Below are 26,697 nucleotides of genomic sequence, written 5' to 3' on the forward strand. Positions count from 1 at the left end.
TTATATTGACCAAAAAATGGAAAAATTTCACAGTTTCAAATAAGAGTTTGAGTCTTCTAGGAACCAGTATTTTCAATACTTCAATAATATTTCAATTAAAAAGACATTTTATAACAGTTCATCTAAAATTTTACCACAATCAATAGAATCATCAGATATCCTTAGTTTTCAAACATGCATTTATTTCTTTTACATCTAGATATGTTTGGCTTACTAGAGACTTCATTTGCTATTTTACTTTTGCCTTAAAGTTATCTATAGTGGCTCTATTTTTTTTCCTAATCCACTCAAATTCTCTACAAATTATAGTTTCCCTGTTCTACTGACACTGCCTTTTAAAAGACTTTTTATTTATTTGAGAGACAGTGTGTGTGAATGAACAGCGGGGACGAACAGAGGAAAAGGGAGGAACAGAATCCCCACTGACCGAGAGCCTGACCCAGAGCTTAATCCAAGGACCTCAAGATCATGACCTGAGCAGAAGTCAGATGCTTAACTGAGTCCTCCAGGCACCCCTGAAACTGTTTTAAAGAAAAAACACCTTATTCTTTTTCTAATAGTTTTGCTCCATTTGCTTTTTGCTGAATGAGTTTCCTTATATACTTCTTTTTTCCTTTCACATCCTAAGTATAAGACCTTTCTATAGCATAGTCACTAAGCTCATTGCTCTTTTTCCTCTGGAATATTCTCCTCTTGCTTTTTCTTCTACATCTGTGTTGATGATTTCAGAAAGTCTCTTAGACTTTCAGATAAAGTTCAGTTTCAGGGGTGCATGGGTGGCTCAGTTAGTTGTGTCAGGACTCATGATTTTGGCTCAGGACATGATCTCAGTCAGGGTCCTGAGTTGGAGCCCCACAAGATGATGCCCTGAGTCGGGAGGTTCAGCAGGGAGTCTGCTTGAGATTCTCTCTCTCCCTCTCCCTCTGCCTCTCCTCCAGCTCACATGCTTGCACACACTCTTTTCTTTAAAAAAAGAAAAAAGTGTCACATTTGCAAATACCTAAAGGACTTTCATTAATTTGACAAAAACTGTTGAGGTCCTATGAAGTTCCAGGTGCTAAAGCAGATGCTAGGAATAAAATGCTGAGCAAGACATGCCCTCATTAAGCTTCTAATAGGAAAGACAGAAAAAGACTAAACAAACCACAAACTGTGATACATGCTTTAAAGGAAAAAAATATGGGGCCAATGTAAAGAATAATGGGGGGGGATTACCTATGCAAACTAGTTGCAGAATCTCTCCTTATGAAACTGAAATTTAAGTTTCAGTATGAGGAGTGAGCAGCATGAGTGAAGTAAAGGGGATTGCAGTCAAAAGAAAGAGCTTGTGCAGTCCTTGGTCAGAGGGAGACCAGTATAGCTGCTCCAATAAAGAGTGAAAGGAATGGCATAAGATGAGGTTAGAGAATAAAGCATCATAAACCATGCTAAGGAGTCTGCGGTTTTACCCAAGAGCTATGGTGAAGCTACTGAAGGTAAGAGAGTGAAAACAATATTGGGTTACATTTTAAGATCACTTCTTTATGTGGAGAATGTGGAGAATGCTGTAAGTCCAAGAAGCTGAAGACATGACTTAAGATTTGAGTGATGAAGGGTGGTTGGAAAAGAATAATCAGATCTGAGAATTTGGAGACATAACAGAACTTAGAGATAAACTGTAGAGTACTAGGGAAAGGACGTAGCCTTTTAGTCTGTCTGAGCAAATGGGAAAATGCCATTTATTCAGATGGAGAAAGCTGGAGTAGGAGTAAAATTAGATGGGAAAAATATAAAGTTCCATTATCACAAACAAAGCTGCTCCAGTAAGGAGAGGATGGTGATGGTAAAAGGGAATTATAGGGTGTCAGTGTAAGTTCTGAAATGGAGATGTAAAGCTCTGATTTACAAATAGAAACTCAGTTCCTACTTCAACTCTGTAACTCGACCTGCCGTGTTTCAGTGAGATACTAGCTGGATAATGCAAGAAAAAGAGGGGAAAACCAAAAGAAGAAATTCAAGATATGATAGGGAATAGAACCAAAATTTAAATGAAGGGATTAGCTATAAGAGGAAAGATCCTTCCTCCACTCACAGTGGAGAAGATGAGCACAAATGCAAGGAATTACATAGGTTTGATGGTAGAGAACAGAAAGAAGTTTGGATTTGATAGTTTCTTACAGACACAGTAAAAAATTATGAGACATGCCCATTAGCTGAAAGGAAGATGGAAGAGAGGATGTAGGATATTTGAAGACAAAGAAAAGTATGAAATGGACATTTCAGGGAATGTGTGAGCAACCCTACTGGAGACACAGGCTGGCTGGGCAGTGAGGAATACCCATCTGAGGTTTCTAATACATTTTAAGTATGTACTGATTATCTGAGTTACTCCAGGAACACGTACTTAACCTTACTCAGTCCTTTCCTACCCCACATTCGCAACTGTATTTCCAAAACCAGATTTATTACTCTCATCCAAGCTATTCACACTTCACATCAGCTTTCAGATTCCTGTGTATATGAAAGCACCACTGTGCTTTTTTACATTTAATGTAAACTTGAAATGTTATGTTTTATTCATCCCACTTCATCTATCATTTGTTGTCACTTTCATCTTATCACATCAATTTCTAAAAAATATTTTCTTTCCGTTTGTTTCTATCTCATCTCTAACGTAAGCAGCTGCATCACAATCACCTAAATTATGATTCCTTAATTCAGCCCCAACCCTTGTAGTATTAAAAAAAAAACTATTGGCAATTATTGCTTAAACATCAACTTATTTTAATCATTACAAATGTAATTTAAGCTTTTCCTAAATGCCAAGTACTGTGTCAAGTATTTATATTATCACATCTAATCCTAGTAACTTCATTAAGTAGAGATTATTTCTACTTTTAAGAAATTAGAAGAAAACTGGAGAGAATTATATAACATGCTCAAAGTCATTTAAGTAGCAGAGCTAAGTCTCGTGCCACTCCCAACAATTAGTCAATCCCTGACCAAAAATCTTTCACCATTACTATCTTTCTCATTAAACCCAACTTCTGACTGGATTTTAAATGACTCCATAATTCAGTAAATCTTATCAACCTAAGTATATTCTGTATTACTTTATATACACAGACACACACACACATATACACATATATATACACACATACATATGTATGGACTAAATATATATATTTCTGCACTAGTAATAAATTTCTTATTGTACTATAAACAATTGTCACTGTTCTCATTGTTGCTTTCTTCTTTCTCTCCTCTATTTCTCTCTCCTCTCTCTCTCTCCTCCATTTATTCAAGTCTTATTAACTTAAATTTAAAACTTAAAGTTTCAGTATCCAAATATTTTTTTTTAAAGATTTTATTTATTTATTTGCCAGAGAGAGAGATCACAAGCAGGCAGAGAGGCAGGCAGAGATAGAGGAGGAAGCAGGCTCCCTGCGGAGCAGAGAGCCCGATGTGGGGCTCGATCCCAGGACCCTGAGATCATGACCCGAGCCGAAGGCAGCGGCCCAATCCACTGAGCCACCCAGGTGCCCCAGTATCCAAATATTTTAACTCTGTCAGCTCTCAACTGTCCATGAATTCTCATACATTTTTGGAGATATATATATACTTTAACTCTAAAAGCCTTTGTAGTTAATGATCCACACTCACTAGAAAAGGCCACTTCAAATCAATCAAAGCAATACCATTATAAAAACGGCCAAAGATAGTCAGTTAAAACACTTCTATATACAGCTCAAATGATTAGGATATTTAATACTTTTTTCCACAAGGCCAAATATTTGGACTTACCTCTTTCAATTATAAAAGCAGCCAACGAATTGCTACATTTCAGGTATTCTGAATGATTGGAAATTAGGTGATTAAATGTTTCTTTAACAATCTGTGAAATCTTTGCATACTGAATATGTCTCCCCTCTGGCAAAAAAAAAATCAAATGGAATATGAATTTGAAGAACACACTGCTTTCTCCCAGAGGCCTCTATTATTCCTATTATAAAACTGCAATTGAGTGACTTTGTTATTTATAGATAAGGGAGTAAATTATAATTTATGTCATGATTGATATTTTAAAGCATTCAATTCTATAAAACAACTACATTACTGAGCTTTATGGAAAACTCCTAAAAAATTAATATTACATATCAAAGAATTATTGATATTTATGAAATATTCAAAAGTCCTACAAGACACAAGTCATTATTCTTTGAATAAGATGCTCCCATATTGCCAACCAACATCTCACTGAATGCCAGCAGTCTTCCCTCAACAATGTAATAATTAAAATACACTCCTTAGTATTTGCCCCACTAAGAACTACTGCAAAGCACTAAGCACTTAGACCCTTGATATAGTCCATGTTCCTACTAAAAAAGTCCTAAACTTTGAAAGGGGATAAAGATAGTTTTAATTAACTAGGATCACTAGAGGACAGTTTATAACCAAGAAAATATACATCAAAGTTACCCATGCATTTTTTTTAAAAAACATGACAGAGCTTAAAATTAAGATTCTGGATAGGGCCCTGGTCGTTTGTTGCTTTGGTATCCCTACTGAAGAACCATTGTTTTGGAGAATGAGAGGTTGCAGAATGACCTAACACAGTGTTTCTCCAAGTTTAGTTGTAAGCCACTGATAGTTCCTGGTGTTTCATGAGGTTCCTCAGTAGTCTATCAAGTGGCTTGCAGTCAATTTCATATTTTTAGAGTAAAAAATGCAATGAAACAACTTTCCTGTCATGCATTACATATGAAATGAATACAATTTCCACAGAAATTCTTTCTACCTGCTTAATAACCATTACGTTAAAAAAAAAACCACACAAATGATAAAAGTTTCATGTTGGCAATCTCCGCTAACATTCTGCTAATAGGACACAATACATTTCAGTTAGGCCATTTACATATTTTTGTTTACATCTGTTAAACTTTAATTTTTCTCTTAATATTGCTAATGCTATCTTCTTGCCAAAAACAAATTCACATTATCAAGAAGAATGTGAACCACAAAATTACAAAATGAAGCTCTGAGAGAAAAGAGAATGAAGTAGTAGTTATATTCTTCTATCTCCTCACAAAATATATAATGTGGAGGTGCTAGTTATTACCGTAATTGCATGCTAGCATATATTTCACTAAAACTGATACTGAAAAAACCATCGTTGTGTGGTGCACAAATTAGCTTTTAGTCCTTATGTAGTAAAAATATGAGAAGTACTCACAACTTGTCTCTGCGTATCACCAAAAACTCATGGTACAGAAGAAGCAGTATCCATTTAATGATATTTAACTTTCTAAAAAAATATTTTAATCTATTTTTTTAAAGATTTTATTTTACCTGAGAGAAAGAGATTGCATGCAAGCGAGAGGGAAAGAGCATGAGCATAGGGAGTGGCAGAGGAGAGAAAGCAGCAGATTCCCTTCCAAAAAAAAAAGCCTGATGTGGGTCCTGATCTGGTCCTTTTACTCCAGGACCCTAAGATCATGACCTGAGCTAAAGGCAGATGCTTAAGCGATGAGCCACCCAGGTGCCCCAAGATTTTATGTATTTGAGAGAGACACAGAGATAGAAAGAGGGCACAAGATGGGGGAGGGTCAGAGGGAAAAGCAGACTTCCCACTGATTGGGGAACCTGATGCAGGGCTCCATCTTGAGACTTCAGGATCATGACCCAAGACAACAGCAGAATCTTAACTCACTGAACCACCCAGGCACCCCAAATTTAGCTTTTTAAAAAAACTGAAACAGCAATATAAAAATATACATTCAGAAGTTGCATCACCAAATGCAGGCAATGTTACCAGTTCTAATAGAAATTTTGAGAATCTATATATATATATATATATATATGTATCACTTCAAAAAACAAAAATGGGACATGTTAAAATGCACTTTTTGCATTTACTTGGTCTTGAACATCACTCAAGGGTAGACATTAGTATTACCTTATCCTTAATGGGTCCATAGAATGAGTGAACTGTAATTTGTTTGATCATATCATATAGAGTTAGCAAGTTCTGCATTATGATACAGAGTAAAAAAACACACTGTGATTAGTATAGAACAAGAATTGTATATGGGGCAAAACAAAAAAAAATGTTCTGCTACACATTAAAAGGTTATACCTAAATATCATAAAGCACATTTGGGACTTAACAACATACCAGTATACCTCTTGATCTTAATTCAGTGTTGAAGGTAAATAATATTGTGAATATAACCAAGTCTCAGTTACTAAATGTATCTCTTCTAAAAAATAGAAAATGCAATACCATTTTCCTTATACATGTATATGTGTAATGTACTATTAAGGAAATAAAATGTTCTCCTAAAGTACTGAAAATGAAAGATAAGATAAAAATGTGACATGCAGGGCGCCTGGGTGGCCCAGTGGGTTAAAGCCTCTGCCTCCGGCTCAGGTCATGATCCCGGGGTCCTAGGATCGAGCCCCACATTGGGCTCTCTGCTCAGTGGGGAGCCTGCTTCCTCCTCTCTCTCTGCCTGTCTCTGTCTACTTGTGGTCTCTGTCTGTTAAATAAATAAATTTTTAAAAATGTGACATGCATAATGCCATTTAACATTTAATTTCGAGTAGCTAATTTCAAGTAATCTTCAGTATCATGAATAACCTAAACCTATCTTCAGAGTCAAAATACCACTCTTTAAAAATTTGTATTTATTTATTTGTTTATTTATTTAATTTTTAGAGGGGGGCAGGAAGTGCAAAGAGAGACAGACTCCTAAGCAAGCTCCACACCCAGCATAGAGCCCAATGCCGATCTCCATCTCACAACCTGGAGATCATGACCTGAGCTGAAATCAAGAGTCGAAGCTATGGACTGAGCCAAGCAGGTACCCCAAAATATAATTATTTTTAATGAAATATGGTCCAATTAGAAATAGGACAATGCAGACAGGCTGTGAAATAGTGATACACTCTGTAACTGGCCCAACCAGGATCTGTTTTGGAAATTACTGTGGGCCTCAAATCTTTTTTCTCCAAAGGCAACAGCATTTAACTCCTGTGTTTACCCATAAGCTGGAAGGATAAGGTTTGCTCTACATGTTCTGACAACTTGACTCCTGTCTGAGCCTACTAAATTTGGCTCTAATCATGTACTTCCTTAAACATACTGTTAACCACATTTTCTTTCTTCCTCACAGATTTATCTGTTTTCTCAGGGTAATATTAAACTATATTGTCAGTCACTGATCAGAGTTTTTATTCCACTATTCATTAAAGTTGCCCACAGAGGCTGAAAAGACAGACTAGAGCCCTCTCCCATGTTAAAGGATGATTATTGCTAGATTCACCTCACACTTCCCTTCTTTTCTTCAATTCTTAGGACTGTTAGATCAAATTACTATACTAAACTTTGGTAAATTTTGCCATTTGAATAGGCCTATTTTCCCTGGTCTGGTCCTTTTACTCCAAACAAACTCAGTCTTCCTCTGTTTTAGAAAGACAATGTAAATTAAAAAAGACAATGTACAAACCAAGTCTGAATAGGTATAAAGTTTATTTTTAAATCCTAATCTCCAGGAGCGCCTGGGTGGCGCAGGGGTTAAAGCCTCTGCCTTAGGCTCGGGTCCTGGGATTGAGCCCTGCACTGGACGCTCTGCTCAGAGGGGCCTGCTTCCCCACCCCCCTCTCTGCCTACCTGTGATCGCTGTCTGTCCAATAAATGAGTAAAATCTTTGAAAATAAATAAATAAATAAATCCTAATCTCCAGATTTAGAAGCAAAAGGTTCATTTTCATTTTAATTCTATAAGCACTCTAAACTTTGGAGTCTGAGTGTTAACCACTATGTAAACAATGGAGAAATAATTTCCTGACTTTCAGAGGATTCATACTCTGATAGGAAATGGATACAACTACAACACATGTCGAATATGAGAAAGTGATATAAAAAAAGGTTACTATTTAGGAAGCATCTACTGGCACTGATTTAAGTATCTACATATATGAATTCATTTAACCCTCATAATTACCCAATGAGGTAATTATTGTTATGGCCATTTTATAGATGGAAAAATTAATGTGCATGGAGAAGTAGCTGATTGTAGATGATACAATTAGTAACTGCAATTGTTAGTTTTCTTGGGCTTGAGTGATAAATAATTGCCATTAAAAGTAAATAGATTATTTATTTATTTATTAAAGATTTTATTTATTTGACAGAGATCACAAGTAGGCAGAGAGGCAGGCAGAGAGGGGGAAGCAGGCTCCTTGCTGAGCAGAGCACCCGATGCAGGCCGCAATCCCAGGACCCTGAGATCATGACCTGAGCCAAAGGCGGAGGCTTAACCCACTGAGCCACCCAGGCGCCCAAGTAAATAGATTATTTAAAATGAATGTCCCAACCATTAACCACCAGAAAGCCATTGGTTTTCATTAATGACAAGCCTACCAAAGCAAAACATTCTCAAAAGAGCAGCTATACAAAACTGATGAACCACCTCCATATAGAAAAATAGCCATTTCTTCAATTTTTACTCTCCCCTACTTATTTCTCTTTTTTAGCAGAATACAGAAGGAAAATCTCCTCCTTGTAGAAGTGTGACAGGTTTGAATGATAAAATACTAATGTATATGTTAATACCTAAAGCATATTTTGATTATATGTTTAATTTTAATTTTTTACTGGGTTACTCTTCTAAAAAAGAGTCATAGGGGTGCCTGGGTGGCTCAGTGGGTTAAAGCCTCTGCCTTTGGCTCAGGTCATGATCTCAGGGTCCTGGGATCAAGCCCTGCATCGGGCTGTCTGCTCAGCAGGGAGCCTGCTTCCTCCTCTCTCTCTGCCTACTTGTGATCTCTGTCTTTCAAATAAATAAATAAAATCTTTAAAAAAATTAAAGAAAGAACAAAAGAAATAAGAATATCATAAAGGACTTTCCTACCATAATGTACTTTTGAGACATATACTGGTTCGGGTGAAACAACAGGTTCTGCAGGGATAGGAGGAGGACCTGTAAACGAAAAAAGAAAAGAAAAGAAACATGAAACTTCAATGTTCCAAAGAACAGGTACCTTACTATTCTATAAGAAACAGCAATCTTAAAATGATTATTTTTTCTGTATAGTTCTGCCAACTCTAGGCCACCAAATATTCATTAGCTCAGTCTTGATAAATATCTTACCTATAATGAAATTAAACACACACAGCCCTGGATTTCCTTATCTTATGCTGCTATACAGTTTGCATTGTCACAGATGCCATATTCCAAAGAGTTAAGAATGAAACCTTGTTTCAGATGCTCATGAACAATTTTCTACTTACACTACTATGCAAAATATTTAAAATTAATATCCTGTCACAATTTAGTAAGTAAAAGTTACTCTTTTTCCTAGGGGGATACTATGTTCAAAGTTTTCAAAGCTTTTAGTCTCATTCTTTGCAATGGCTTTCCAATTTGGATCCTGACATGGGGAATCCAGGAAAAACAAACAAACAAACAAGAACATGACATTAAACCAAAGAAACAGCAACAACAAAAAAGATCAGAAAAGATTAAAAGAAGAGTTTCCAGGAGCAAAGTTTCAACTGAATTAATTAGTATCTCTCAAGAATCATTCATAAGAATGAAGGAAGCAAACAATACTGCTACTCTGGACTTAATTTTGAGTACGACAAAATACTGACTGAACATACCAAAATTAGCAAGGAAAGACTGGCAATGTCATCTTGCAGCTTACGTTAGTTAAGCAAAAGGCTAACTAGAGTTAGATATATACACTCTGGACTTTAAGCAGAATTTTAAAAACTCAGAGAAAGATGGTTTTTTTCCATTTAATCAGGAGAATTGGGCTCAGGTAGAACGAAAACCAAATATATTAAATCCTGTTCTTCAAGAACAAAAAATTTCAATAAAAAAATGGGACTGCACAAGTTGGCCTGCATTTTAAAGCACCATGTTCGAAAAGGCAAAATAATCTTGAAAAAGAACAATATTGGAGGACTCACACTTCCTATTCAAAACTTAAAGTGATAATAAATCGAAACAGTATGGTAATGGCATAAAGACAGACACATAGATCAATGGGATAGAGAACCCAGAAATAAGTTCTCACACATTTTCTCAAATGATTCTTGACAAGGGGGGCAGTATCAAAAGGGGAAAGGGCAGGCTTTTCAATAAGTGCTGCTGCAAAAACTGGAGAGCCACATGCAAAAGACTGAAGATGGACCACCACCTAACCCCATATACAAAAATTAACTCAACATGCATCAAAGACGCAAACATAAGGGTGAAAACCATAAAACTCTTAGAAGAAAACCCAAGAGAAAAGTTTAAGGATGACACTGAATTTGGCAATAACTACCTAGATAGGACACTAAAAGTATAGGCACAAAAGAAAAAGTTGGGACTTCATCAAAATTAAATACTTTTATGAATCAAAAACCACTATTAACAGAGTAAAACTGCAAATCACAAAAAGAAAATACTTGCACATCACGTACCTGATAAGGGATTGATATCCAGAAAATATAGTAGTCTTCCCCTATATGAGGGGATTGGTTCCACTACAGATAATACAAAATCCTAAATATGTTACGTTTCCAATACATATGTCTTTATGATAGTTTAATCATAAAGTATGTTAGGCACAATAAGAGATAAACAATAGAACATATATACTGTAATAAAAACATGAGCATAGTCTCTCTCTCTCTTTCAAAATATCTTATATTATACTCACCCAACTTGTAATGATTTTAAAATGTAATGAGATGATTTTTTCTTTTTTCTTTTTTCTTCTTCTGCTAAATTTTTTAAAACTTTTACCCTTTTCTTTAACATTTTTTGACTAGTTTATCTAAATATACATATTTTTTCTTTCTTTTTTATATTTTTTCTTTATTTATTTTTAAAATTTTTTTCTTTTTTTTTTCTGAACCTCTTTTTATCCCCTTTCTCCCCCCCACAATTTGGGGTCTCTTCTGATTTGGTTACAGAGCATTTTTCTGGGGTCTTTGCCACTCTTTTAGTATTTTATTTGATCCTTCATATCCTCTTATCTGGACAAAATGACAAGGTGGAAAAAATCACCACAAACAAAAGAACAAGAGCCAGTACCAAAGGCTAGGGACCTAATCAACACAGACATTGGTAATATATCAGATCAAGAGTTCAGAATGATGATTCTGAACATTCTAGCCGGGCTCGAAAAAGGCATGGAAGATATTACAGAAACCCTCTCTGGAGATATAAAAGCCCTTTCTGGAGAAATTAAAGAGCTAAAATCTAACCAAGTTGAAATCAAAAAAGCTATTAATGAGGTACAATCAAAAATGGAGGCTCTCACTGCTAGGATAAATGAGGCAGAAGAAAGAATTAGTGATATAGAAGACCAAATGACAGAGAATAAAGAAGCCAAACAAAAGAGGGACAAACAGCTACTGGACCATGAGGGGAGAATTTGAGAGATAAGTGACACCATAAGATGAAACAACATTAGAATAATTGGGATTCCAGAAGAAGAAGAAACAGAGAGGGGAGCAGAAGGTCTATTGGAGAGAATCATTGGAGAGAATTTCCCTAATATGGCAAACGGAACAAGCATCAAAATCCAGGAGATGCAGAGAACCTCCCTCAAAGTCAACAAGAATAGGTCCACACCCTGTCACCTAATAGTAAAATTTACAAGTCTTAGTGACAAAGAGAAAATCCTGAAAGCAGCCCGAGAAAAGAAGTCTGTAACATACAATGGTAAAAATATTAGATTGGCGGCAGACTTATCCACAGAGACCTCGCAGGCCAGAAAGAGCTGGCATGATATATTCAGAGCACTAAATGAGAAAAACATGCAGCCAAGAATACTATATCCAGCTAGGCTATCATTGAAAATAGAAGGAGAGATAAAAAGCTTCCAGGACAAACAAAAACTGAAAGAATTTTCAAACACCAAACCAGCTCTACAGGAAATCTTGAAAGGGGTCCTCTAAGCAAAGAGAGAGCCTAAAAGTAGTAGATCAGAAAGGTACAGAGACAATATACAGTAACAGTCACCTTACAGGCTAATAATGGCACTAAATTCATATCTCTCAATAGTTACCCTGAATGTTAATGGGCTAAATGCCCCAATCAAAAGACACAGGGTATCAGAATGGATAAAAAAACAAAACCCATCAGTATGTTGCCTACAAGAAACTCATTTTAGACACGAAGACACCTCCAGATTTAAAGTGAGGGGGTGGAAAACAATTTACCATGCTAATGGGCATCAGAAGAAAGCTGGGGTGGCAATCCTTATATCAGATCAATTAGATTTTAAGCCAAAGACTATAATAAGAGATGAGGAAGGACACTATATCCTACTCAAAGGGTCTGTCCAACAAGAAGATCTAACAATTTTAAATATCTATGCCCCTAACGTGGGAGCAGCCAACTATATCAACCAATTAATAACAAAATCAAAGAAACACATCAATAATAATACAATAATAGTAGGGGACTTTAACACTCCCCTCACTGAAATGGACAGATCATCCAAGCAAAAGATCAACAAGGAAATAAAGGCCTTAAATGACACACTGGACCAGATGGACATCACAGATATATTCAGAACATTTCATCCCAAAGCAACAGAATACACATTCTTCTCTAGTGCACATGGAACCTTCTCCAGAATAGATCACATCCTGGGTCACAAATCAGGTCTCAACCAGTATCAAAAGATTAGGATCATTCCCTGCATATTTTCAGACCACAATGCTCTGAAGCTAGAACTCAATCACAAGAGGAAAGCTGGAAAGAACCCAAATACATAGAGACTAAACAGCATCCTTCTAAAGAATGAATGGGTCAACCAGGAAATTAAAGAAGAATTGAAAAAATTTATGGAAACAAATGATAATGAAAACACAACGGTTCAAAATCTGTGGGACACAGCAAAGGCAGTCCTGAGAGGAAAATATATAGCGGTACAAGCCTTTCTCAAGAAACAAGAAAGGTCTCAAGTACACAACCTAACCCTATACGTAAAGGAGCTGGAGAAAGAACAAGAAAGAAACCCTAAACCCAGCAGGAGAAGAGAAATCATAAAGGTAAGAGCAGAAATCAATGAAACAGAAACCAAAAAAACAATAGAAAAAAATCAATGAAACTAAGAGCTGGTTCTTTGAAAGAATCAATAAGATTGATAAACCCCTGGCCAGACTCATCAAAAAGAAAAAAGGACCCAAATAAATAAAATCATGAATTAAAGAGAAGAGATCACAACTAACACCAAAGAAATACAGACAATTGTAAGAACATACTATGAGCAACTCTACGCCAACAAATTTGACAATCTGGAAGAAATGGATGCATTCCTAGAGACATATAAACTACCACAACTGAACCAGGAAGAAATAGAAAACCTGAACAGGCCCATAACCAGTAAGGAGATTGAAACAGTCATCAAAAATCTCCAAACAAACAAAAGCCCAGGGCCAGATGGCTTCCCAGGGGAATTCTACCAAACATTTAAAGAAGAACTAATTCCTATTCTCCTGAAACTGTTCCAAAAAATAGAAATGGAAGGAAAACTTCCAAACTCATTTTATGAGGCCAGCATCACCTTGATCCCAAAACCAGACAAGGATCCCACCAAAAAAGAGAACTACAGACCAATATCCTTGATGAACACAGATGCAAAAATTCTCGCCAAAATACTAGCCAATAGGATTCAACAGTACATTAAAAGGATTATTCACCACGATCAAGTGGGATTTATTCCAGGGCTGCAGGGTTGGTTCAACATCCGCAAATCAATCAATGTGATACAACACATTAATAAAAGAAAGAACAAGAACCATATGATACTCTCAATAGATGCTGAAAAAGCATTTGACAAAGTACAGCATCCCTTCCTGATCAAAACTCTTCAAAGTGTAGGGATAGAGGGCACATACCTCAATATTATCAAAGCCATCTATGAAAAACCCACCGCAAATATCATTCTCAATGGAGAAAAACTGAAAGCTTTTCCGCTAAGATCAGGAACACGGCAGGGATGTCCATTATCACCACTGCTATTCAACATAGTACTAGAAGTCCTAGCCTCAGCAATCAGACAACAAAAAGAAATTAAAGGCATCCAAATTGGCAAAGAAGAAGTCAAACTATCACTCTTTGCAGATGATATGATACTATATGTGGAAAACCCAAAAGACTCCACTCCAAAACTGCTAGAACTTGTACAGGAATTCAGTAAAGTGTCAGGATATAAAATCAATGCACAGAAATCAGTTGCATTTCTGTACACCAACAACAAGACAGAAGAAAGAGAAATTGAGGAGTCAATCCCATTTACAATTGCACCCAAAAGTATAAGATACCTAGGAATAAACCTAACCAAAGAGGCTAAGAATCTATACGCAGAAAATTATAAAGTACTCATGAAAGAAATTGAGGAAGACACAAAGAAATGGAAAAATGTTCCATGCTCCTGGATTGGAACAATAAATATTGTGAAAATGTCTATGCTACCTAAAGCAATCTACACATTTAATGCAATCCCTATCAAAATACCATCCATTTTTTTCAAAGAAATGGAACAAATAATCCTAAAATTTATATGGAACCAGAAAAGGCCTCAAATAGCCAAAGGAATATTGAAAAAGAAAGCCAAAGTGGGTGGCATCACAATTCCGGACTTCAAGCTCTATTACAAAGCTGTCATCATCAAGACAACATGGTACTGGCACAAAAACAGACACGTCGATCAGTGGAACAGAATAGAGAGCCCAGAAATCGACCCTCAACTCTATGGTCAACTAATCTTCAACAAAGCAGGAAAGAATGTCCAATGGAAAAAAGACAGCCTCTTCAATAAATGGTGCTGGGAAAATTGGACAGCCACATGCAGAAAAATGAAATTGGACCACTTCCTTATACCACACACGAAAATAGACTCCAAATGGATGAAGGACCTCAATGTGAGAAAGGAATCCATCAAAATCCTTGAGGAGAATGCAGGCAGCAACCTCTTCGACCTCAGCCGCAGCAACATCTTCCTAGGAACATCGGCAAAGGCAAGGGAAGTAAGGGCAAAAATGAACTATTGGGATTTCATCAAGATCAAAATCTTTTGCACAGCCAAGGAAACAGTTAACAAAACCAAAAGACAACTGACAGAATGGGAGAAGATATTTGCAAACGACATATCAGATAAAGGGCTAGTATCCAAAATCTATAAGGAACTTAGCAAACTCAACACCCAAGGAACAAACAGCCCAATCAAGAAATGGGCAAAGGACATGAACAGACATTTCTGCAAAGAAGACATCCAGATGGCCAACAGACACATGAAAAAGTGCTCCACGTCACTCGGCATCAGGGAAATACAAATCAAAACCACAATGAGATATCAACTCACACCAGTCAGAATGGCTAAAATTAACAAGTCAGGAAATGACAGATGCTGGCGAGGATGTAGAGAAAGGGGAACCCTCCTACACTGTTGGTGGGAATGCAAGCTGGTGCAACCACTCTGGAAAACAGCATGGAGGTTCCTCAAAATGTTGAAAATAGAACTACCCTATGACCCAGCAATTGCACTACTGGGTATTTACCCTAAAGATACAAACATAGTGATCCGAAGGGGCACGTGTACCCGAATGTTTATAGCAGCAATGTCTACAATAGCCAAACTATGGAAAGAACCTAGATGTCCATCAACAGATGAATGGATAAAGAAGATGTACATATACACAATGGAATACTATGCAGCCATAAAAAGAAATGAAATCTTGCCATTTGCGATGACGTGGATGGAACTAGAGGGTATCATGCTTAGTGAAATAAGTCAATCGGAGAAAGACAACTATCATATGATCTCCCTGATATGAGGACATGGAGAAGCAACATGGGGGGGTAGGGGGATAGGAGAATAAATGAAACAAGATGGGATTGGGAGGGAGACAAGCCATAAATGACTCTTAATCTCACAAAACAAACTGGGGGTTGCTGGGGGGAGGTGGGATTGGGAGAGGGGGAGCGGGCTATGGACATTGGGGAGGGGAGGGGAACCATAAGAGACTATGGACTCTGAAAAACAACCTGAGGGTTTTGAAGGGTCAGGGGTGGGAGGTTGGGGGAACAGGTGGTGGGTAATGGGGAGGGCACGTTTTGCATGGAGCACTGGGTGTTGTGCAAAAACAACGAATACTGTTACGCTGAAAAAATAAATTAATTTAAAAAAAATGTAACGAGATGAAGTGAGGTGAATGGCATAGGCATTGTGACATAGTGTTAGGCTACTACTGACCTTCTGATATGTCAGAAGGAGGATCATCTGCTTCTAGACCATAGCTGACCACAGGTAACTGAAGCCGTGGAAAGTGAAACCATGAATAAGGAAAGAATTACTTATAGAGAACTCTTAAAACTCAATGACAACAACAACAAAACAATAAGCTCTTTCAAAAATGGGCAAAGGCATTATTACCTTTCTCTAAAGAAGATATAAAATGGCACGTGAGAAAATGCTCACCATCATTAATCATTAGGAAAATGCAAGTCAAAACCACAATGAGATGCCACATCATACCTAGTAGAAGGGCTACTATCAAAAACAAAACAAAAAACCCATTAAATAACAACTATTGGTGAGGATGTATTAAAACTGGAACCCTTGTGCACTGCAGGAAGGAATGGAAAACAGTGTAGCCATTATGGAAAACAGTAAGGCAGTTCTTTAAAAAAAATATAAAATTACCATATGATCCAGCAATTCCACTTCTGGATATGAAACCCAAAGAACTGAGACCAGAATGTCATAGCTATTTGTACATCCACATTCATAGCAGCATTTTTCACAACAGTCAAAAGTTGAAGCAACCCAAGTATCTACCGACGGGTGAAAAATAAACAAAATGTGGTATATACTACAAGAGAATATTATTCAGTCTTAGAAAGGAAGGAAATTCTCACACATGCTACAATGGAGATAAACCTTAAGGACATTATAAGTGAAAAAAGCCAGCCATGAAAAGACAAATACCGTATGATTCCACTTTGCAATACCTTGAGTAGTCAAATTCATACAGACAGAAAGTAGAATAGTAATTGCCATGAACTTGGTGTAAAAGGGGTAAAAGGGGGGGGGATGAGGAATAATTGTTTAATGGGTATAGAATTTCAGTTTTGCAAGATGCAAAGGGTTCTGGATATGGGATACACAACAAAGTTAATGTATTTCACACTAAACTGTACACTTAAAATCATTAAGATACTAAAATTTGTTTTATATATATGCATTATAAAATTCTATTTGACTACACTAAAAGCCTTTTAAATGATTTTTAAATAAGGAGTATTGAAATAAACTTAGAACCAGGTTCTTAATTCATTGTGTCAAAAAGTAAGAAAATAGATTTTCAGGTTGCCTAGCCAGCTTAGTTGGTAGAGCATGCAACTCAGTCTCAGGGTCTTTGAGTTCACGCCCCACGTTGGGCATGGAGCTTACTTCAAATAAAAATTTTTAAAAAAAGTTTTTTAAGAAGTGTTAAGATTTTCAAAACTTAAAAAATTAGAGTAAGAAGTTTTGTACAATTAAAAAAATAAGATTATACTTTAAAAACACCACACATAAAATATGAAAAGATACCGGTGGAAAATAATTTTGATGAGTTCAAAATTTTTTAAAAAATTAAGTTTTTAAGTTTTATGTTATAAATGAACAGATCAGAAAAACTGATATAAAGCTCACAGCAAAGAAATACTCACCTCTTATCTTGCATACCCTTCACAAGTAAAAATAAATCTTTAAACTCGGCTGTTTAGGACATTTTAAAGAATATAAGGGAAAACGTGACCTAATTAAATTATTAAATTAAATTATTACTAGCTCTGTGACAAGAGAAAATACATTATTAAAAAACCTTTAGTCTTAATTAAGGTACTGTTGGTACTCTTTGAGAAAACAATGGTGAATATAAACGGGGCATCAGTGGATATGGAAAAGTGCTACCTTAATTTTTAGAGAAGGCAAAAGATAAATACTTAGAAACTAAAAACTGTAATCCACCAGGCAAAACATTTGCTAGCCCTAGATAAGCATTTTAAAGACCCTTTGGGAAAAAAGTATTCATCATTACAAGCCAATCATAAACATCCACTTCTGACAATTAAATTAGTTGGGAATTTCTGTAGACTTGTTTTAATTTCAACAAAGCATTTTAGTTTCTTGAGGGCAGAGGACAGATCTTACTTGACTCTAAATTCCCAATACCTACCACAGTCCTTGGAACTCAGCATATCCTGAAAATATAGATTTACTGATTCTACTGCATACTATAGTTGGAAGGAAACTGGGAAAATATAAGGATATACCTAGGTGGGTTAATAGCTGATACGATAATCACATATAAAGAATTTCCATTAATAAACTGAAGGAATGTCTTAAGAATATTTCTTGCCACCTCTGCATTTCACCTTAATTTGTTGAAGACTCTGGAAAGGCAAAGGCATATATCTATAAAAGAAATAAATCACTCATCACCATTACGTGCCAGGTGAGTAAGATTTGTTCACCCAGAGAATGAATCAGTGAGACTGAATAAATGAATGATGGACAAATATGAATACTGGTAAATACGACAGCAAAATTATCAAGAAATAAAATCAAAACTCAAAATTATCAAAATTGAATTCACATCAGAAAGAGGAATTTCTAGGTTAAAATCAGTACATACCCTCCAAATATTTAAAGGGAAAAAAGTCAAAAAAAATCTACAGGACAAAAGGAAAAAAAATAATATGACACTTACCATTCATAATAAATGCAAATGTTAAAGTTTTTTTTTTAAGATTTTATTTATTTATCTATTTGACAGACAGAGATCACAAGTAGGCAGAGCAGCAGGTGGAGAGAGAGGAGAATCAGGCTCCCTCCTGAACAGACAGCCCGATATGGGGCTTGATCCTAGGACCTGGGATCATGACCTGAGCCAAAGGCAAAGGCTTTAACCCACTGAGCCACCCAGGCGCCCAAATGTTGAAGTTTTTTAATTGAAATATTCTTTATGTCAAAAAAATATAATTTTATGTACAATAGAAAATCATTAAAGGTCAAACAGGATAAAGATATTAAACAAACACAAAAGGTAACTAAAAGTAGCACTGTGAGAATTAAAAGAAATTTAAGACCAAAAACACATAACATATATAAAATATGCAAGATAAAAAAGAAATAATTTTATATTGAATTTTTAAAAAGTATACTCTCCAACAAAATTAAATCACTGCATCATTTCTCTTTACAAGTCAAATAACATGTAAGAATTTAAGTATTTCAATAAAATAAGGATAATATGACATTTATAGTGCCAGCACGTATAAGACAAAAATCATACCTAGCCCTGAAAATTAACCTGAAAAATAGTAAACAGAAAATAACATGAAAATTAACACAATACTTTCCTAAGTACTTAATAAATCCAAAGTATGAAAAAATATTTGAAAACAATGAAAAAAAAACTCCACATCAAAACTTACATGTAGCAAAATAAATCATTTTAATTACTAAATAATGGTTTTAATTGAACAAAAATAAAATACGTGAAATAAGAGTTAAACTTAGAGAAAGAACAAAAAGAGATTAAGTATTAGAAAAGAAAATGAATAGACTAAAAGCCAAAAAAGCCCAGTAGTACAATAAAAGTAATAATTTGAATTTAAAAAGAATGAATTTATAATCATTGCTTAAATAAAATTTGTTTTTCTTTTTTAAAGTTAACTTATTTACAGATAATATAATCTGCCATTAAGGGACCACTGACAAAAACTGCTTATTATGCTACCACATATATAAAATGGCAACATATTGAGGAATATGTTCCTCAATATGTTGCCATTTAATATATGATTAATATTTAATAAGAGTTACTATCATTTACATTAAAAGTTATTCACCAAGCACTGGTTGAGAGCTGTGCATGCATATTTAATCCTAAGAACAGCCATAGGAGGTAGTTACTATCAGAGTCACCATTTTTTATTACTTATTTTTTTAATGTCCCCATGTTTTAAATGATGAAACAGGTTTAGAAAGCAAATAACATGCCTATCCATGGTCAATATTTCAACCTACATAATCTATTTCTGGAGTTTGCTTTAGGCCATTATTTTTTCAAGTAGCTTTACCATTCCTGAATTTAATAAAAATAGATAAACTTCAAAAAAATTGCCTTTAAAATCCTCTATTAAATGTACTGTATTAAGAGCATAATAAAAATCCAATAAATTGTAGAGAAAATCAAGTTTCTGGATGTGAAGCTACTGGGAATCTGACAAATTATGAGACAATTCACTCAACATGTTTATAGCTTATGGTGCTGAAATATACAAGAGTATTTTTTTCTTTTATATAAAACCTTTATTTTTTTATTCTTTTCTTTGCTATTTTTATTTTTAGTTCCAGTACAATTAATATACAGTATTATATTAACCTCAGGTGTACAATATAATGTTCAACAGTTCCATACATTACTCAGTACTCATCACCATAAGTGTACTTTTAATCCCCTCTACGAGAACATTTTAACTAATATTAAACATGTCAGCAATCAGCAATGGAAGGAAATAAATTCTGCAACTTCTATCTTGCAGTTGCCATGAAACTCTTCAAAAACAAATCCTTCAGGTGATTTCTTCTGGAAAAAGATACATTTTACAAATAATAATCAAGAGTATTTACCTGCTGTTTCTAAAACTCTTGGTTTAGGCTCATCCAATTGTAGAAGCTCATCAAGAGCTAGTTTCGCTGCATTGGATCTAGACTCCTTTTTATTTTGTCCCAGTCCAGTCTTATATTGAATACCATCCACCACAGCACAAAAAGCAAAATATGGTCCCATAACATTACCTTGAAAAAGAAGTCAGAATGAATGCTGCAATAATTCACAATATGATCCTGCAAATGACATTTGATAAGAAAAATATCCCAGTACAAAAGTTGTGGAAAACGATCTTGGCCTATCAGTTTTGTGTTTTGTTTTTTACAATGCAAGTTAAAAGTAAAGCTGGGTGAGCCCCTGAACTAGTTCTGAGGAACCTATCCGGCAGCCAGTTTGGCTCCAGATTCAACATGAACAGTAGAAACAGCTTTAGAGTACAGATCATGTATGGAGCAACAATGTCTTATATAATGAAGCCTGGCAATAGTAAGCATCCAAGTATCTAATGAATGACCAATGAGAGGTAAAATGTGGAGCCTCTGGCCACATCTCTCTTCTTTTGAAATTCAACAATAATAAAGCTCAATTTCTCCCACCTTCTGAGTGCTCTGACACTCATTTATATAAGTTCCAGAATAAAAGGGATCCTTTTGCAGAAATCTTGTGAGTCTATCAGGGAGTTTTGATAAGCTATTCACACCACCATAGCCTTGAGGGCAAGTGGAGGGAGAGAATCCACGAGGAAAACCAAAACAAACAATAGAAGACATGCTAAAGAATTAAACTCAATGTCCAGCCATCCAAAATTCCTAGAAGGATTACCTTTACACAATTATTTTTACCTAGTTTTCATTTTTGCCTAATGAAAAATGAAATGGAATCATCTAAATTTACAGGGCAAAGATTTTTCCAGTTCAAGTTTTCTTGTTGATAATTCAGACTTTAGAAGACCTTTAGTCAACTTAAGATTCTACCCTGTTTATGGATGGCTAGGTACAATGTCACTCCACATAAGCCTTGTCGTCGTCATCATCATTATTTTCTTGCATATTACACTAACTTCTGGTTTGTTTGTTTTTTAAGATTTTATTTATTTATATGTCAGAGAGAGAGGGGAGTGAGAGTGAGCACAGGCAGACAGAGAGGCAGGCAGAGGCAGGGGGGGAAGCAGGCTCCCTGCCGAGCAAGGAGCCTGATATGGGACTCCATCCCAGGATGCTGCGATCATGACCTGAGCCGAAGGCAGCAGCTTAACCAACTGAGCCACCCAGGCATCCCTGGATTTTTTAAAGATGTACATCAAGGTTTTACAAGAAACTCCTCACCGCATCTGAGTAAACTGATTTTCTTTATGACTTCAGTTTCCCAAGTTCCTTCCTTATGATCACCTAGGTTCCAATCCAAATTTACAAAACCTGAGAGTATTTTGTATATTTAACTAGTGGCCCTGATGATTTTTATGTGTGAGATAGCATCCATCAAATTTGTTAAGTACTCGGTGTCAGAGTGCTGAGCCTTTAAGCTTCATCCTTCATTCAGATTCTCAAACTTTAGTATGTATTTAAATCACCTATAGAATTGTGAAAATACTGATACTCTGGTCTCATCATTAAACCTACTGATTCAGATTATTCAGCTAGTACTATGAACACAAAGTGAATACCATTACTAATCAGTGGATTGTGTTTTTGAGTAGCTTTTACTCAGATCAATAAAGATTTGCCCTTAACACTTCTTTTTCTTATTATGATCGAGTTTACATTTTCCAAGAACAGTCTGAGAAGAATGGAGGGAAAAATAGTGACACAAAAATTAAGTTCACAGTATTGATCATGAAGTAATCCAACCTACAGTAACTGTACCTAGGAAAACTCCACCTTCTATATTATGACTATTTTTGTCACCTGTTTACTGTTTTTTTCTTCCAAAACAACTGACTGGAGATGTGACTTTACTATGACAGTCTTGGCTAAAATCTCAAAAGCTTCGAATTCTTTTTCAAGGATGTCTTGAGACCCGTATTGGTGAAAGTTAGCAACAGTAAGAGAAAACTTAAAAAACCAAGCTACTTGATAATGTCTTTGTATATATAAACACACACACGCGCACACACACACACACACGTACACACATATATGTATTTTTAACAACTGTGTTTCTTTGACTCTGATACTTTTAGCTTGTCCATGTCTATTAAGAGCACTTATTCTCTTATTCCTTCACTTTTCTAAAGTTCTTTCTAATCACTGTTCATGACGTTAAGAGATTAGAGGCTGCTTTTTGCCTTTTTTTGATCTGTACTACTGTAGCCTTCCACAGATTGGGAGGGAAGTTTAAGAGAGAATGGAGAAAATAGTCACAGACAAGTCTGCAGATAAAGTATCAATCATGGAAGTGCTATTTTCACCTCTATACCTTGAATTTCAGAAGCTAAATTAGACCATAATTTTGTTTGGTATAATCATCACAGAATCTTTCTCATTAGAGAATCCAAATATTTAACAACTCTTCAAAAGCCATGTTTAATCTACAAGTACTTACACCTGAAAATAACCCACAAGGCTGATGGGATTTCAGTTCAACTAGCCATACACAAAAAAATTAAAATTCGATTATAAAAACTTTGTACATGTAAGTTATTTGCAGAAAAATATGAATATAAAAATTTCTGAAGTATACTTGTTAAAACATACCAGTAGTTACCTAATCCCAAGATTATGTGAATGTAGAAAATAATCAAATTTAGTAGTACTTATATGCTCTGCTTTTAACAGGAAAATATCTTCCAGTATTGTAATAACCAGATACAACTTGGCACTTGCCTGTTGTTACAGTTTCCTTAAGATCAAGGTGAACCCGCTGCATTTGTGCAAACTGGTGCAAAGCTGACACAGGATTTATCTCTCCACGTCTGTATTTCATTACGAATTCTTTAGGTATTTTTTTTGGAGGAAGGACAGGATTTGAAATAGATGAAAGGCCTTTGGAAAGCAATGGTTCTGGAAAATTACCTAAAAATATATGGTTAGAGTTGTCAGTTCAGTAAAATTAAAAAAAAGAAAAAGTAAAAACACTAAACCCTCCCCTAAAATGGAAGATTGTCCCTGATACATCTATTATATGTATTCTTCATTACAAGTAAGTTTCTACTAAAAAAATTTTTGCACACATGACAACTATAACCTGTTGATGCATATACTTTTTGGAGCACCAAAGGGTTTTTGCAAAGAAGGGCTATCACTGTCATAACGTGAAGTGATATCAAAGAATCACAGAATTTTAATGATGTCAAGGTTGTCAGAGGCCCTCAAATCCTTTTTTTTTTTTTTTTTTTTTACACATGGTTTTACGAAGGCCTGGCCTAAAGACACAGACCTGGGACTAAGGTCCATTTCTATTTCCTACTCACTATTTTACATTACTTTTAATATTGAATTCAATTGAATTTAAGTGTTTGGACTTACGCTAAGCGGTATGTGGACTATAAACCAGTGTAAGCCCAGTCTCTTCCCTGAAGGGACCAACACAACCTCACCTTAAAAAGGCAAGACAGGGGGCGCCTGGGTGGCTCAGTGGTTTAAGCCGCTGCCTTCCGCTCAGGTCATGATCTCAGGGTCCTGGGATCGAGTCCCGCATCGGGCTCTCTGCTCGGCAGGGAGCCTGCTTCCCTCTCACTCTCTCTGCCTGCCTCTCTGCCTACTTGTGATCTCTCTCTGTCAAATAAATAAATTTAAAAAAAAAAAAAAAAAGGCAAGACAGGGGGCACCTGGGTGGCTCAGTGGGTTAAGTCTCTGCCTTGGGCCTAGGTCATGATCTCAGGGTCCTGGGATCAAGCCCCACATGGGGAGGGGGGGGGGGTCTCTGCTCAGCAGGGAGCCTGCTTCCCTTCCTCTCTCTCTGTCTGCCTTTGCCTACTTGTGATCTGTCAAATAAATAAATAAAATCTTTAAAAAAAAAAAAAAAGGAAAGACAGGCTTGAAGCTGTTAGAATAACTGAGCAGCAAGGAGGAGGATTTCCACAGGCCTCTTACGGTGTTTAGAGTCAAATCGGAGCTCCAGGAGGGACATAGCCCCTAGTAAATGGGTATGTATACAGGCAACATTTAAACTGGAGGCTCAGCAGTACTTATTGGCCACCCTAGAATCTTAAAGAAACAAGGCATTATTGCAAATGAAAAAGTCGTACCAGTCACTTGCGTAACCTTGGAAGCCATATTCGACAGGCTGTAACTTTCTGAAGAATATCCTGTGGGTGTAGATACCGTCTGGGTTGATGGCTGAGCTGGCAAGTTCTTTTTCAGCATTTGAGCAAAGCTAGGGACCCGGGAACTCTGAAACCAGCCATTGTTGCCAGACATTTTCTCACCTGCAAATCGTTAAGAAAATTGGCAGAAAACAAAAAAATGTACTAGATAAAAATACTTTGAAATTAAAAATACACCTACATGGCTTAAAGTCACTCACACGACACAGGACTAAATCTCTTAACTCTTGTCATGACTGCTTTGTGCCTGGAGTTTTAACAGGTACGGGGCTCATCCCTCCTACATCCCTTCGAAAGCACTGCTACAAAAGGGCAAAGAAGGGTCAAAGCGGTCCGCAGGGGCGGTCCTCACAACTACTCGGGGCTCAGGGAGAAAGAGAGAAAGAAAAAAATAATAATTAAAAAATAAAAACAGGAGACCCTCAACGGCCCGATTCCCAGCCCAACTCCCACCCACCAAAACTGTCCTTCCTGCCCCGTAGGCGGGAGACCGAGCCACAGGCCCGGGGCTCGCCGGCCCCAGCCGCCGACGCCGTTGCTTCCTCCTCCTGGCCTCAATCTCTGGCTTTGGGGCGCTCTGCGTGAGAGCCACGCGCCCCAAGGTTGCGTCTTTCAAAATCCGCCTCGTGGCATCCCCGCAGTACCCGGACCAACACCCCCACACGAAGCCTCATCCAATCACCAACCGTCTCCGCGGCAGGGCTTCCGGCCCTGCGCTCGCGCCCCCACAGTTCCCCTCGGGCTAGGCTGGCTAGGCGGCTGCGCGCTCTAAGGCCTGCCTGCGTCAACAAGCGGAGAGACGTCAGACGTCATGCGCGCGCATTCGAGGCCCTGTGAGCCTGCGTACTCAAGCTTACTGGGGCGGTCGCTACCACAGAATTCAGATGAAAGTTGCGTGGTGTGGCCCGTTCACCGTCCTGCCAAGTGCCCTTCACACCCTGCTCACCACTGCCCTCACAAAGCACTGTGTTGGGGCGTCCTTTTCCAGAATGATTAGAGGCTGTCCCTGGGGTGCCAGTGTGGGGGTGGTTTCAAGGAAACCTTGGGCTCTAACCCTGGTTATACTCCGAGGAGGCCCCTGTGGACAAGGTTTGGCCTCAACCGTGTCTTTAATGTTTATAGAAAAAACTGCCTTGGACTCCTTGCATGAGTTTCCCTGGAGGAGCCAAACAACGAACTCTCATGAGAACAGGCAGGAGGTTGAAACCCAATGACAAACCCATCGTGGGTGTTTTCAGTTCTTTGCACTCGGAAGATGTAGGAGACCCTAATGGAGGTGTTAGCTGACAGATGGTATATATTTCCCTATGAAGGCAATTGATTTTCTTATTTATACACATTATGTTATAGACAAGATTTCGATATGCCCTAGGTCAATCTTGGCCTTAGCCCAAATCCAAGGGAGCTGATTTTATTAAAATAACCTCAATTGCTTATGGTTGTGTAAAGTAAGCACTTTGTAAAGACTCGAGCCCTCGGGCGCCTGGGTGGCTCAGTGGGTTAAGCTGTTACCTTCGGCTCAGGTCATGATCTCAGGGTCCTGGGATTGAGTCCCGCATCGGGCTCTCTGCTCGGCAGGGAGCCTGCTTCCCTCTCTCTCTCTTCTGCCTGCCTCTCTGTCTACTTGTGATCTCTGTCAAATAAATAAAGAAAATCTTAAAAAAAAAAAAAAAAGGGCTCGAGCCCTCCCCTCCTGCTCAAGCAGAATATTAAAACAAGACCACACTACACCTATGACTAATTATCTTCTGGCTAATGCCTGGCTCAGTTTC

The 26,697-nt window shown here is 36.9% G+C and overlaps 1 protein-coding gene across 2 annotated transcripts in view; it reads right to left on the reverse strand.

The window, feature by feature from the left end:
• ADAD1 (adenosine deaminase domain containing 1) overlaps nt 1–25,019 on the reverse strand; it is a 63,391-nt gene extending 38,372 nt beyond the window's left edge. For both annotated transcript variants that reach the window (XM_045997537.1, XM_045997536.1), the window contains exons 1-5: nt 24,848–25,019; nt 23,484–23,672; nt 20,682–20,849; nt 8,897–8,965; nt 3,787–3,912 (exon numbers count right to left, since the gene is read on the reverse strand). In XM_045997537.1, the coding sequence (XP_045853493.1) occupies nt 3,787–3,912; nt 8,897–8,965; nt 20,682–20,849; nt 23,484–23,672; nt 24,848–25,019 (724 nt within the window). The remainder of the gene's footprint in view (nt 1–3,786; nt 3,913–8,896; nt 8,966–20,681; nt 20,850–23,483; nt 23,673–24,847) is intronic.
• Between the last annotated feature and the right edge of the window lie 1,678 nt (nt 25,020–26,697).

This window comes from Meles meles, chromosome 2 (genome assembly GCF_922984935.1).
Source record: "Meles meles chromosome 2, mMelMel3.1 paternal haplotype, whole genome shotgun sequence".
NCBI lineage: Eukaryota > Metazoa > Chordata > Mammalia > Carnivora > Mustelidae > Meles > Meles meles.